This window comes from Carettochelys insculpta, chromosome 3 (assembly GCF_033958435.1).
Source record: "Carettochelys insculpta isolate YL-2023 chromosome 3, ASM3395843v1, whole genome shotgun sequence".
In the NCBI taxonomy this organism is placed as follows: domain Eukaryota; kingdom Metazoa; phylum Chordata; order Testudines; family Carettochelyidae; genus Carettochelys; species Carettochelys insculpta.
In genome coordinates, this window is record NC_134139.1 from 7,125,720 (window position 1) to 7,141,457 (window position 15,738).

At 46.0% G+C, this 15,738-nt stretch overlaps 1 protein-coding gene across 1 annotated transcript in view; it reads right to left on the bottom strand.

The window, feature by feature from the left end:
* SLC24A3 (solute carrier family 24 member 3) overlaps positions 1-15,738 on the bottom strand; it is a 376,441-nt gene that overhangs the window by 104,708 nt on the left and 255,995 nt on the right. The window contains exons 4-6 of the mRNA XM_074988441.1: positions 8,815-8,889; positions 3,178-3,262; positions 1,673-1,776 (exon numbers count right to left, since the gene is read on the bottom strand). Coding sequence (XP_074844542.1) covers positions 1,673-1,776; positions 3,178-3,262; positions 8,815-8,889 — 264 coding nt within the window. The remainder of the gene's footprint in view (positions 1-1,672; positions 1,777-3,177; positions 3,263-8,814; positions 8,890-15,738) is intronic.

Below are 15,738 nucleotides of genomic sequence, written 5' to 3' on the forward strand. Positions count from 1 at the left end.
TGTTCTCTCCCTCCATGATAGCAGCTGTTTATGAGATGCTGGTTGTAAGATACTTTCATACCATTTATTGCATTCCTTCTATACCTTCAGCTTCCTTTTAGCGACTAGGCCAGTGACTCACACCCAATTTACCTTTGTGGGCCATATATGCAGCTCTCTGTGCATTATGTGGGGCTCATTCACACAATATATATCAGGGTCAGCAACCTTTCTAAGGCAGAGTGCCAAAATTTGACCTTTTGACCTCTATGTATGGTCTGAGCACTGGTGATAGATTTTAAAGTCACTAATAGTCCTACTTAGAACAGTTTTGTTAACAAATAAATGAAGATGCAGAGCTTTACCGGTTAGGTGGTGGTTGGTAGCATTAGCTGGTCTTGTATTAATCTACAGGCAGCCTGGCTTTGAGAAAGCTCCCTGCTGTAGGGGAGAAAAGGAGTGGGGTTGAGCTCCCACCTAGTGTGGTAATGAAAATTGGCTTGTATGCAGCTCTTGTGCTGGGGGTTGTTGACCACTGATATATATACTACCTGTATACGACCTCAGGATGTCACATATGCTGCAGTTGTGTGCTGACTGGGCTGCAGGTGGCCATGGGCCACAGGTTGAGAACCACTGGACTTGGCTCTAATGCCCAGGACCTGGTAATCAGTATCTTTGTACGAAATGGTGAGAAACACAATCTTTATCCACAGGTTGCACCTCCCTGGTCTGGCATTCTGGGACTGGAGCGGTCCTGGACCAGGGATCTTGCCACACCAAGGGAGGTTAATGCTCTGCTGCTGGCCTCTAGCCCCATTCCTGGGCTCCTCTTTTTCCTGTGGCCCTGCTCCCAGGTGCCAGCTCCAAAAACTTCCCTGCCACCTGCCAGAGCTCCTCGGTTTTGGCCACTGGATCGCTGGCTTCCTGGCTCCGGCCAGTGGCTTTCCAGCCAGGCTGCAGATTCCCGGCAACAGCCAATGGTCCTTGGCTGCTGGCTCCCTGGCTCCAGCCCCCAGTTGCAGCTCTCTGGCCTTGGCCCCCAGCCACAGATCCCCAGCCACTGATCATCAGCCCACCTGCGGCTGCCTGGCCTGGGCCAGGGTTCCCAGTCCCGGACTCCCAGCCAGCTCTCAATCCTGGCCACTGGGCTCTCTGGTCCAGCTGGCTACTGATCTACTGATGTCACAGAAGGCGATAAGGAAACCTCAGTTAGCCAGCACTAATTGACAGGAAAGCGGGGGAAGAATGTCAACTAAGAGCAAAACCAGGGAAGAAAGGCAAGGCTGACCTGTTTCTTAGGGCCCCCAAGTTCAAGGCTCAAGCCCTAACATACCTCTAGCTTGCACCCTATTTCTTTTCCCCCTTTTAAAACAATGCTGGGGATGGTCTTTGGACCTGCTGCTCCTTCCACCAAAGTCCAGACTCAAAACTTCTGAGGAAATTTAGTTTTTCCTTCTTCCTCCCTGATTCTTTTCTGAATCAGCTAGTTTGGCAGCAGTGTGGCTGTTGTCTCAAAGCAGTCTTCAGACCCTCATCTAAATACAACTCCCTTGGTTTTTGCACGCCCATCTCTTGACCTTCAACAGAAAGCTCAGTCCGTGTGAGCTTCTGACTTGCACATGCATTTTGCTGGGCAATAGGGAATACCAATAGAACCAAAAACCAGTGAGAACTCATTAGCTGCTCTTACCTGTCCTGCGAAAAGGCCACACACCCCAATGATACAAAGAATGTTGAATACGGCAGAGCCAACGATGGTTCCGATGCCTACGTCTCCTTTTGTGATAAAAACACCTGGAAAACAAGTTTGAGGCAAGCTGCATAAATCAGAAAAAACAGGGGACCCTACTAAACAAACCTGCACCCCTTTGTAGTGTGCAGTGAACGCTTGGCATTACGAACACCTCGGGAAGGGAGATTGCTCAGAACTCTGAAATGCTCCTAATTCTGGATAAAATGTTATGGGTTCTTTCAAAACATTACAAAAGCTCCTCCTCTCCCTTCCCTGGGCCAATGGCAGCATGGTGAAAACCTTCCTGGAGAGGATTTTTTCCTACACGCCCCAGCACCGTCTCCCCTACTACTCTGATTGGCTGGAATTCTGGCCAATCAGAGCAGGCAGGAGAAGCCTCTCTCCAGTCAGCGCTATGCTGCCATTTCCCCAGCTGGGGGTGGGAGGAGGAGAAGAGGAGGCAATGCGCCATGCCACCGCTTCCTGCCCCCACCAGGCAGAGCCCTTGGGTTGGATATGGCTCTGGTTTGCCTGACTCCAGCCCAGAAGGCTCAGGGCTCTGCACCTCCTCCCTCCCCACCCTCGGCTGGATGCTGGAGAGGGGAGCTCTGAGAGATCCAGGCAAGCCCCAAGCTGTATCCAGGTGACAGGCTGGGGGTTCCCCACCCCTGCTCTTCCATCCTGCCCTCCAGAAGCTGAGTGCTACTGTGGGGCAGATCCTCTGTTCCATTCCACAGGCTGTGCTCACCAACTTAGCCTCTGAGCACCTTCCAGCCATGTCTTAAGCAACAGGGCTACACACCCTTCTCTCCTAAACCAAGCCTCCTGGTGGGATGAAGGACAATGTTTATCTCCTCCTAGCTCTCCTGCAGCTTCAGCAGCTGCCAGCCCTAGCAGCGTGTCCCTGTATATGTCACCATGAGCATCTGGAATTTCTTCCCCCATCCTTGGAAGAGGTGTGCAGGAGAGCTGCTTGTGCAGATCACCCTGTGCTCTACCTTCCCATCCAAACAAGTCCAAAATGTCCCTGATGGGCACTAAAACTGCCATCTCCAAGGTAACTGAGCTACACAGGCCCCCTACACAGTTAAAAACCTCACGCTGTCTTGCAGTGTAGGTGGGACTGTCTCCTTCTCAAACCATACTTAGTCACCCGCAGTGCACACGAAGCAAGGCCACTGTGTGCAGGTAGGTATCATTTAGAGGGGTGTTAATCTATTCAAGGCACTGAGAGCCTGGATTATGCTCGGTGACACAGACTGTACATAAAGGACGAAATCCAGGCGTTTGTTCTTTCATCAACAGATCCTAGACTTAATAAGGCTTTGCCACAATTAATCTTCCATGCGTCTACGAGGGAACAGGTTAAGACTTATTATAACTACTAGAATCATGTGGCAACTCCCGTTGTACTTTTTGTTTTTAAACCTGTTTAATGACAAAGTGGGTGGTTGGTTAGTTACCTATAACAGATGTAAACAACTCTGGGGCAGAGCTCCCAGCTGCCATGAAAGTAGCCCCAGCCACGTCTTCACTAAGGTGCAAGCGCTGCAGAAAAATAAAAAAGAAGTCGGCAATTAGAACACGGGCACGTGAGCAGAAATTCAACGGAAAAATTTACGTTGTCCGTGCAGGAAATTGCTGATACGTTTAAAAGGAACGGAGGGAAGAACCAACAGGATGAAGAGGCAAGAGTTGCCATGGGGAGTACCACACTCTCACACTAATAAAACAAGATGGCTGCTCCTTCTGAGTAAGGTGTGTTAGCTGCACCCCCCAAGAGGCATGATGATACCCCACTGAGTCATGATGCCCTTCTGGTTTCCAGGGAGTAGTAAATTACGACCTTCTCCATGCAGGTGTTGTATCACCTACTCTGGCCAGTACACATGGGGAGGGGTGCGCAATGGAACCAAGTCCTTGCCTTTGCTTTGCCCATGGGCTCTGGGGAGCATGTAAGGGTGTGAGTGCCCCAGAGCCCTGGTCCTAGCTTCCCTATATGGGATTTGCCCAGCAGCAGCTAACACACCGCTGATAATCAGGGACTGCCATTCTCTTAAAAAACCCATATTTACCAAATTTGTTTGACCTACAAGAAACTCCCAATCCCACTTTGAGCCTTCACAGCCCTAGACAAGGGGTGTTTCTTTACTTTAAACAATATTCTCTCGAGGAAAAGCACTCGCTACGGTTTACAGATTTCACTGGTGTAAACCCTTTCCAAATATCTGCTGTTAGATGTTACTCAGCACATTGTACACTCCCACCCGCCCACCGGCCTGACCTACAGTTCAGCAACTGGGTCCAAGCTACTATAACTAACAGATCCAGATGGCACCTCCCATTGCTAGACCTCAGTATCCACATCTGCACCCACAGAAACGAACCGTGGATATCTGCATCCATATCTGTGGATAAAGCGGATATTTGTGGCCTTGCAGAGCTCTGCCGGTTGCCTTATGTGAAGAATCTATAAAGAAACCGCTCTGTAGTCTGGCTGCAGCTTGTTTCTACACAAACTGAGACAAAACACACAAGCTGCAGCTCCTGGGTATAAGGCGGCAGTGGAACGTGAAGAAAACATTTCCAGACAGCACTCGTTGTTAAAAACAAGAAAGAACAAGTGAGCTGGCAGGTGATCTAAACACTTCCTCCAACTTCCATCAATTCCTACTGAAATCTGAAAGTAATTCTGTAGCTCATTGTACTTTTACCACAAGAATCTCTAAGGTTTCTTCATCAGTATTTATCTCAGCAAACTATGTGTAACACTGACAAACCTGGATTGCTGGCACCAGGGATAGAACCTGTGAGCATAGGGTCTAAAGCCCTCTACTCTACCACATGAGCTGAAGGTCAGCTGGCCCTCAGCTGAGGCCGTAGAGCAGAGACTTCACTCATCCCAGATGAGGGCTCAGTGCCTCTGGGTACTACATATGTACATGCCAAGATGAGGCGGACAGTGACTCTGCAAAGGAGAAAATCGAATTCTCAGTTAACAGTCCGACCACAGCATCATAGTCTCACCAAGGCTCAAGATATGCTTAACTCTGCCCCCAACCACTTGCTACTCATGCAGTCTTTCATACAGGTTGTAGGGGGTGGCAAGGGAAGAGGAGGTGGCTTGGCAGACACTGGCATCCATGGAAAGCAGAAAGCTCAAGAGTTTCATATTGCCGTAACGATGTGTGACTGATTAAACAAAAGCTTTTCTGAGAGTGACCTAGCCAGGATGAAATATATTGCTGAAAAGCATCTAGGAACAAAAGCATGTCTCCCAAAGGGCTACTTTCTTCTGCACCAGATGCAAGGGAATCATAGATACACCTGTCATATAAAATGCAGCCTGCACCGCACTGCTGCCTTCAGAGGAGGGATAAGCAGTCAAGGGTTATGCTTGAGTTCTTACTTCCTAGGGCAGATTATTAAAACAATGGTTGCCTAGGGAGAGAAATCTGAGACAATGCATTCAAATGGCCATGACAAGCTGAGGCAAGCCATGACAAGTACAAACACATGGAAAAAGCGGTAAAAATCTATTCCACTGTATCCATAGCGCCGAAGTTCTTCTCACAGAGCTGCGGTATCAACGGGGGCCTGTAGATGTGACTATACTCCTAATATTAACCCACTTCCAGTGCCAATTACACTAAACTGGGAAAAAGCTATTTTTCTTCTGGAATAAGCACGTCCACATGAGGAGCGATTGTGGAATGTCAATTTCCAAGTGCTTAGAAGCCCTTAGGCAACAGAGCTTCTCCAATGTGAGCAGATGACAGAGAGACCTCTTTCCAGTGACCATGTTTTGCAAGTAAACCAGAGAGAGAACCTACTAAAAATATACCAGCCATACCACATCACCTGAAAGGGCTGCACATCTGTCAGCTTCATTCACATTGAAAAATCCCCACTCTCCAAGCTGCTCTGCTGATTTCAGTGGGATAACTTGAGCAGTGGGAGGAAGGACTAGCTCAAATCCAGAACTACATTTCCTCTTTGGTTTCAAAAAAGACAGTCAAGTGGACCAGGAGAAGGCCAGGAGAGCCTTCCCAAGGTAGCTAGGCTCTTTCCTAGGCACATGTGAGTGACAAAATCATAGAACTAGAACTTGAAGGGACCTTGAGAGGTCTTCAAGTCCAGTCCCCTGTCCTCACAACAGGTCTAAGCTCTACCTAGACCACCCCTGACAGATGCCTGTCCAACTTCCCCCTAAATATCTCCAATAGTGGAGATTCCACAACCACCCTAGGCAATTTATTCCAGTGTTTAGCCACCCTGACAGTTAGGAAGTTTTTCCTAATGTCCAACTTAAATCTCCCTTACTGCAATTTAAGCCCACTGCTTCGCATCCCACCATCAGAGGCTGAGGAGAATAATTTTTCTCCCTCCTCCTTGTAATATGCTTTGAGGTACTTGAAAGCTGTTATTAAGCCTCCTCTCAGTCTTTTCTTTTCCAGTCTAAACTAACCCAATTCTTTTAATCTTCCCTCAAAGGTCATGTTTTCTAGACCTTTGATCATTTTTGTTGCTCTTCTCTGAACTGTCTCCAATTTCTCCATATCTTTCTTACAATGTGGTGCCCAGAATTGGACACAATACACCAGCTGAGATCTAATCAGTACAGAATATTAGCACTGAATGCTATCACTGCAGACTACCTTCCTTCCAGTTGGAAGTTTTAAAGACAAGCTGTTTAAGATTATGACAAAAAAAGCTGGAACAACTCTGAAAAGAGGAACACGTATTTCTTTCACTGTCACGTAACTCAATAATAGCTTGATGTTGCTGGAAGAAAAAGATTTTGTGTCCCCAAAAGGTCCCCTTTGGGCCGAGAACAAAGATTTTGAACAAAACAAAACATTTTTTTGAGAGTGTTAAGACATCTTTGGATAACTGTGGTTAAAATGTATTGTTAACTTATACCACAAGGTTACGGTCTGCAGTATGGTCACATTTATGGGATGCTTATTGAGCTGCATTCCCTCTTCTCTGCACCACAGCTGTATCTCTGCTACGGGTCCATTGCCCAGTTGCTCCTTTGATCATCCAAACCTGGGGTATTCAAATGAACTTCCCCAGGCTCTGCTGTATTTTGATGAACCAGAACCACCAGAATAGTTTAGGAATTAGCTGCCATCAGAGCATTCGGATAGAAATGATTTTGCATCTAACTTCCCACACCACCTCCCCCAGCTCAGGAGCAGCTCCATTTTTAGGAACTGTGGCTCTACCAACAGAGGAGATCGGCAGATATCTTTTCTAATTGACAGACAACTCCACGGGACAAAACCAACCTATATTTTCTACCTGTAGCATGGCTTTCACTGGAATCGGCTTCAGGAAAGACACTTCAAACATACAGCCCACGCTCAACGAATAAGTATCTTTCTGTGTTTATTCAAGCTGGGAAAGTTCATCTTATTCTCTAAAATTGCAGCCCAGCCAAAAGGGGAGATCTTTTCCTGTGCAACTGCTTTCCCTGCTGCTGTACAATTTATAATGGATTTAGAAACTTGCAGGGAGGCCTGAAATCCAAATAAGGGATCAGAGCCTCAGCTAATGTAAATCAACCCAGGCTTCTAATTTATATCAGCTGACGATCTGGCCCAGTGTTTTCAACTGAAGTGTGCACTGGGACATGCACATAAGCAGAATTTTTATCATTAACTGTTATTGTTATTACACATGCAGCATGCAGTCACTGCTCAGGCCAGCGAGCTTGGGCTCACAATGCTAAGTGCTGTGAAACATCAAAGGAAAGGCTCTGCCCCAAAGATCTCATAGCTTAAAAGACAAGACAGCAGGTGTGGGAGGCAGAGAAGCTGCTTGGGGTGAAGACAACGGCAGCAAAGGTAACAGGATGTGTGTAATTCTGAGCTAAGCGGGAGGAGCCCAGATAAACCTCCGTCTGCCTAGTGACAGCACACAGAGACTGTGGCATGTCTGTTGAATTTTGAATCCAGACCAAGACTTTGTTGTAATCGATGTCAGCACCGTGGAATCCATACCCATGGTGCATGTTGGACCACAATACCCCTGTTTATGCCACTCTGCCTATTTGAGTGACCTGTTCGCCCCAGTGTGACGCAGAATGGGGTTTAAACATTAATTGAAACTTGGCAGTATCTGGTGGATCAACATTTTCATGTCAAGAAAACCAAGTCAAGATACATCCTATTTCCGCTGTCTCACCCCAAGAATTGGCTAGTCGCACTGACGGGATAATTTGGTGGTAGTTTCTCAGAATTTAGAAAGCACAAATTTGAGAAGCTGGAAGAATTGTAATTTCGCAATTTCTGGAAAAAAATCTATTTTAACATAATACAGGCTCACACAGATATTTTTCATCAGAAGGCTAAAAGCTACGCAATTGTTGTCCATCTCCCTCTGAATTACTGTACACTACATTGTATTTTTAGAAGTGCATTGCTACGCTTTTTATTTCAGTGGTGCCTAAAGGTCCCAGACAAAATTAGGAATTCATTTTGCAAGACGCTGTACAAGCCTAGTCCCTGTCTTGAAAAGCTTCTAAATTACATAAATAAGTCAAACAAATGTTGGGAACAAGAAACATCACTAACCTGCAGAGCACAGAAAGGCTAGGTGATATGCCCAAGGTTACAGAAGAAGTTTGTTACAGAGACAGGACCTGGCCTTCTGAGTCCTAGATGAGTAGCTTAACCACAAAACCATTTTTCCTGAATATCTCTTAAGGTAGGCTTTTAATTATACAGTATTTGTGTTCCATTCTGTTGTAAAAGGCCCCAAACTATTTACTAAAGAGTGGAGTGCTATGCAGCTATAATTATTCTTACTGAGGTGGCTATCACAAGCTTTACAAGGGTACCCTACAAACATTATTTGCGCACTAAAAATACACAAGCCGGGTTCTGTAAAAGAAACATACAAAGCTGAACCAACCATTTATACAACATAATCCAATGTAAATACATACAGCTGTGTTCTTACCCTTTCAATTAAAAAAAGAAAACCAAGAAGAAACTGTAATATGCTATGTACTGCTGACACATCTTGCTATTTACAAGGGAAATTGCTACTAAGCTGATGTACAAATACAAGGAACAGCTACAGATACTTACTTCACAAATCTTTTCCAATGAAGGGACAAAGAAATCATCACAAACAATTGCCAAAGCGTAGAACATATACATGGCCTGAAAAAGAAAACAAAACACTGAGTTTAGAATGTGCCAGGAAAAGACACAGACTGTAATGTCCCACTTGAGCATGGATTCTTAAATTCTACTGATGGAGTGATTTATGGGGCATCTTAGTAGTTAATGGAAGGATCATGAAGTATTCATCTAAAACTTTATACAAGTTATCAAGTGCCACCATCACTTACCATCCAGCAGCAAGAGATGACTTTTTAAGTTCTTTAGGAGATGCTGAAACACATTCAATATTTCTTTTATCCTCCTGTTCTCTAAACTCAAGCTTGTTTGTTTTTTAACTGTGAATGTGTTCCACGAGAATCAGAACTCTCCAGAAGGCATTTTCAATTGCTCATGCTTCAGTGCAGAGTACAATACCTACCATATTTATAAGCATCTTACTATCTTTTATGCTGAGATGGGAAAGAAAGATTGTAAAGTAACACAGATAAGAAACGGGGAAAATGTTAGTGAAATACATTAACACAAGGATTTTATGGCCACCTGAATATTGTGCAAAACTTTAGTGTATTTCATCACAATATTTTGGAAACTAGATTCTGTATAATAAGTTAATTGAATTTGCAGCCAGGTAGTGCTTACTGGACATGGCAATGGCTTGGGCTTCAATGCAGAGCAAAGAAGTGTGCCTGGAATGACACCTGGAGTTCTAACTGTGGGATTTTATTTAATCCATAGTAATGCTCGAGGTAGAAAGAACCCCTCGCTGTCTGATATATGAGTGCCTGGGAAAGATGTAAACGCCTCATTTTAATGTTAGTTAAAATCATAGGCCCCACTATGGCTCCTTGGGGTCTGAACTGAGTTGGGGAGCCACAGAGCCACATGTCACAGGAGCAGATTCCAAGATGATTTAATCATTCAGTGGAGCTCCTCCTCTCTTGCATCAGCTAAAGATCAGGCCCATTATGCTGCCACAAAGCCCTTATGCATCCAGTGAGGGTGAGGTCAGAGAAGAGAGATGCTGAACTTCTATGGTGAAAGGTGGACCAGGACTTCTCCAGGGTGGAACAGACAGGGAGACACAAGAGGCAAGGGAGAGTCCTCTCTCCAAATATTTCCTAATGCTCTCCTCCTTGCACTCTGGGAGCCTCGACCCAATAATGACAGCCCTCTCCTCATCTGGCGCACTCATCCGGGGTCCACAGTGATACGACTCTTTAGTTTTTGTGGAAATAAGCTATATTTCTGGCACGCCCAGCAGAAATTAGGTGTCTCAATCAGCTGCCTTGGAACATCCCCAGGGTGTGCTGGGATGCTACATTTCTTTCCTGGAGGTCATTCCTAACAGACTATGGCATCTGTAAGGCTCACAGGTTGTACTAGGGGACATCTTTAGGTGTCACAACAAACAATACTGTAAAGATCACAGTACATATTGAACCTCTCTAGTCTGGCACCCTTGGGACCTGACCAGTGGTGAACCAGAGAATTTGCTGAACAATTGTGGGTATATGCGAGTGTGAATATTGTCTAGTACATCACCAACTCTCCCACTGTGTATTGGGCTCTTAGAAGACGTCTAGGGGTAAATGACAGTTAAGTAACAGCACAGAACACTGAGAGCCAGGACTGTTGGCTGTAAACAAACTTCCCAGGATGACGGGAAACTTGGCCACGCCCATGGTAAATGGTCATCCGGCTAACTAAAATCTTGCCAGATTACAGATACTGCTGGATGATAGAGCGCCCGATTACCGACGTGCAGCTTGTACTACGTGGGATTACTGTCATTAGAGTGGATTTGAAAATGAAATGAAATTGTGTATATTGTTCACCAGAATATCAAAATGAATCATTACAGTTCGAATAACAGTGCATTGCTTCAGGGTTGGCTTATAGGCGTTCATCTCCATTTTCATCCTGCTAAGTGTTTACGGCCCGTCTCATGTGATTAGGCAAACCACCCTCACCTGACGAACTCTCAGCAATCTGACTATTTTTGAATCGCATAGCCTGTCAGATGGAGTAAAACGGACTAGGTCTGAAAGCAAACCGTACAGATCTCCAGAAATAAATGCTTTTCACAACTGGGCCCATGGAGTGCATGGCTAGTTCCTTTCTTTTCATATTTCTACTGAAAGTATGACAACCTCTGTTGCCTTTCCAACCTCGGTGTGAGATAGAACTCTTTTAAAGTTCAAAGCAGTCTACATGTTCCATGTTGCCTGTCACAGCCCTTGATAGCATTATTTTTACAAGCTGCTCAGGAAAAAAAAAGACACAACTGGTTGGAACTTAAAAAAAATAAAATCTCTCGCCAGGTCTGGGCCCTGGGGTGGTACATTGTGCTGTGATGCAGACGGATTTCTGGACAGCACTGCCGACGCTGCTTGCAAAGAGCCAGAGATGACTAGACGTGGTATAGAGGTAAAGAATAGGCCCTGATCGTACAATCACTCATGCATCAAGGGCCTGATCCAGCAACAATGATGATAATGGCAAAATTCCTTTGACTTCAGTGGTGCAGTGGTGGCCCAGTGGGATTATTCTTGTGCACGCACATGTTTGCAAGATCAGGGCTGCAGGCTCCGCAGAAGGCACAGGGGAAGTGGAGTGGTACAACACTGTTCTCAGTGCAGCTTTTGTGCTGCCCCGAGCGCTTAGGAAACTAGGAAAAGTTAGTCATGATCATAGTGCTTCATTGCAGCAAGAAAAGAACATTTAAAATAACTATCCCCATCACACAAAGGGTACACAGCAAGGACTCAAGCTAGAGCCACATGATAGTGGAAGATTGACCTGCTGAGGGTAAGTCTTCCAGGGTTCTAAATGACGCTCCCAGGGGTCGACATTGACTCTGAACTCCTTGCGGGAGGTGAGGTCTAAGGAAGGTCAATGGGAGAAATGCTCCTATCGATCTTCCTCTGTGTGGACAGAGATGGAAGTAGACCATGGATAAACCAATTGGCATAGCTAAAATTGCGTACTGGCAGTCAACTTCTGCGTCTAGGATAGACATAGCCTCAGTCTCGGGGGGCTCAGGCTGCAAGGCTGTTCCACTGCTGTGCTGACATTGTTATTCAGTATAGTGCCTGGGCTGTGGGACACCACCCTGAGCCCAGAAGTCTACACAGCCCCAAAGTCTCAGCCCCAGAACCCTGAGACAGCTGGCATAGGCCATCTGTCAATTTTTTACTGGACATACCCCAAACCACAGATGTGCCATCACACAGTATATCAATCAACGATCCCCAAAAGGGCTAGGAAAATGAGCGTGGACACTGATATCACCCACATTAACTGGGTCCAGCTGCACATATCTATATACAATCACACCTCAAAGTTTCAAACAATAAAGTTATGGACTGACCTATCAACCACACGTCTCATTCGGAACCAGAAGTATGCAATCAGGACACAGCACAGACAAAAAACCAACCAACTAAACCAAAAAAAATCCACCCCTTCCAATCCCTCCCTGCCAAAAAAAAAAGAGAAAGCAGCATTTTTTATGAAAAGCAAAGTTTCAAAGGTGCATGATGTCAGTGTTCCCTGGTAAACTTTTGAACAAATATCCATAATGTTTTGGTCAGTTACGAACACTTCAGAGTTACGAACAATCCCCATTTCTGAGGCGTTTGCAGCTCTGAAGCTCTACTGTAGATAAGGGATCGTTAAGTGCATTACCTGACTTGTGTGACCTGTGCAACTTTTGCACCACAGTTCTTTGTGGCCTTCTTATGCAGCATTAGCAGCAATAGATTCATTTCCCATATGCCTCTTTACTGAATTTATACCTCCCAGGGTTTCTTTGTGGGGTTTCGACGGTTGTTTGTTTTTAAGGTGGTTTTAGAGAAGTAGAAGAGAGACCTGTGGGAATCACTCCAGAATTCTGATGGAATTATGTTTGAAGAAAGTCAATTACTTGTCTTCATTTGGCTTCATTCTCTGTTGCAAGTCAAATGATCACACAAAGTCACATTTATTTTCTGGTCATCTTTTTCCATTACAAACTCTATGATCCAGTAACCACCCAGCAGGATAATTGCTTCGGGGTTGAACTAGGTCTGCCTAATTCCCTCGCCCTGCGGACATTCCCATCCCGCTGTTCTCTCCTGGGCTTTTTTCAGCAGGCAGGCTGTGCTATTAAAGGGAAATGCTGGTTGTAAAATAAAATGAACAGAGGTAAGACTCCCTGTATTTGACTGGAAAAAGGGGCCTTCGACTTCCTGAAAGGGGGCTCTAAAGACGATGGCGAGAGGCTGTTCTCAGTAGTGACAAATGGTAGAACAAGGAACAATGGTCTCAAGTTACAGAGGGGGAGGTCTAGGTTGGATATTCGGAAAAACTACTTCACTGAAGCACTGGAATGCGTTACCTAGAGAGGTGATGGAATCTCCATCCCTCGAGGATCTTAAGTCCGAGCTTGACAAAGACCTGGCTGGGATGATTTAGTTGGGGTTAGTCCTGCTTTGGGCAGGGGGCTGGACTCAATAACCTCTTGAGATCCCTTCTAGCCCTAGGATTCTAAGATTCTATGAAAATGAGAAGAGAACAGGCTTGGACAAATGGAAATCTTTACTGATAAGGCGAAAGCAACGTTAAAAAAATGAATGAAATGCTGATCCCCCTGCACCCACAGCATTTTAACATATCTATGTTGATGCTCAGCTGAAGAAGGAATCCATGTTGGAGCTATCCAAAGAACTCTGGGGATCATCAGGTATTTAAGCATAACCTGGGGGTGCTGCCCATGTTTTAGATAACTCTATCCAGACTGCATAAGCTCTAGAGCAAGGGGTTGAAGTACTGAGAGGAAAACTGGGAAGTTAGACCCCAGGATTGGCTAATGGCACATATTTGAACTTCAGTATTCAAACTAGAACCAAAGTGCTAACAACCACGACAATCAGCTGACTGGGAATCATTTAGAACAAAGACTGCCATGCTTTTGACCACAGCGTCTCTCTCTGCTCGTCTTTTATCACTTTTCTCCTCTTTTCTCCCCTTTGCTCTTTGCCGGTTGCCAAGCCTCTTCCCCCAACAGTCAATGAAAGATGGGTGATGTCCTGCTTTGAATGTGAATCCGGAGTCAGAAGCTCAGATAAGACCATAGGTAAACACAGGCACGCCTCTGCTCCATGGCTAAGGTGTAAGGTGAGGGTGTTCTTCTATAAGCCCGTTAGTCGCCTTTCTAAAATTAAAAGACATAAGTATATGGACCTCAAATCTGTAGGTTATTTCCAAGGTCAAGGCAGGATTTTTACACTTGCATTGAAGCTGTGTTGAATTACTTCATGCTAACGACTGAGAATGGGAAAAAACGGCTAATTTCTGTGCTACAAAAAACTCAGAAGGAAGGAAAGATCAGAAATAATATATTCTGTTCATCGAATCTGCAGCTTCTCCACACACTTCCCTTCTCACAGCCATCCATAGATACGGATGGCGCTTGGCTCTGCCGTGAGGGCAGGAGACTGGCCTTGATGACCTCTTGAGGTCTCTTCCAGTTCGAGTGTTCTATGATTGTATCTCACCCATCAATGTGCCCTCATGCACACATGCAACCCCCTGTATACAGCCATCGGCTCCCATGCTCACTCCTCCCTCCCTTTGCTCCCAAATAAAGTTCACTGGACCTCCTCCGTTTCCACTCCTGCATACTCAGCAGGGCCCTTGGAATGCTTGGCTGCTCTTCCCCTCCAAATACAGGGGGCCACCCTTGGTCCAGCTGTGATCCTCAGTTCCCGCTCTCCTCCTGGCCGAGCGGAACACGGACCTATGCTGCTCTGCCTTGTCTCCCTTTTCCGTCCCGAAGGAAGCCGTGGTGATGCCTCTGGGCTTCTGCTCCCTAAGGTTGCACACGGCTTCCCTGGCCTGTGTATGTTCCCAGAACACCCGCTGTACAGCAGCAGCCAGTGAAAGGCTGCCATTTAAGGGGGCTAGTACCCCGGACTGGGCCTTGAATAGTATTGTCGTGTCACTCTGCTGGGAATGAGGGTTGCCAGTGTTCTCACGGTTCCAGTGGACCCCCTGCCCCCATGGCAAGTGCTTAGCTACTGCGGACGGGTGTTTTATTTTTCAAGGAATTTCACAGAAGTGCGATGGAAGAACAGGGACTCCACAGGAATCCCCGGGACTCCACTTGCTCCGGACAAGCAGGCCTGCAGCCAGAGACGGCTAAAGGAACCAGGTCACCCTGTTAGTCGTGCTTTGCATCTGGATAAACCTTGCCCACCTTGAGGCCCTAGTGGCCTCCCAGAAAGGGAGATTTCATCCGCTTGCCATCATTGCAATTACCCACTGGACTTGCTGACACTGGGGGCCAGAGTTTCCTCTATTTTCTCCATCCGTGGGCAGAATAAATGTTATGTACATTGAGGCATGTGTGGATGGGCACCATCAAGAGAACACATGCTGCTGGCTGTGGGCACTCTGTTGATGGGCAGGGTGGCATTGGAATCGCTCCTGGGTGGCCACCCAAGTGCACAACTTACAGGGAACAACTCTGGGGGCTCTATGCAATGTTCCAGGCATGGGTAACGCATATTGCCTCTATAGTCACTGCCCTAATCAGAGGGTATCTTCATTTGCTTCTAGGACAACAAATGCCTCACCGAGGTTTAGAGTTTCGAAGGCGTCTTGTTCCATGAGGTAGAAGCTACTGATTGCTTTGTGTTCTCTCAGGACATTCAACCGCAATTCATGCCAGCCTGTGGCGGGTTGATTCTGTAGCTGCAGCTCAAGTCCCAGAAGTCTCCTTTCACCAGCCTGACCCTACTTTTCTGGATAATTTTACTGAGGCAACATATTACACCTGATACGGACTACAGGGAGAGCTGGTATTCCTAAAATCGGTATTAAAATCACATATTGCTTGAAGTG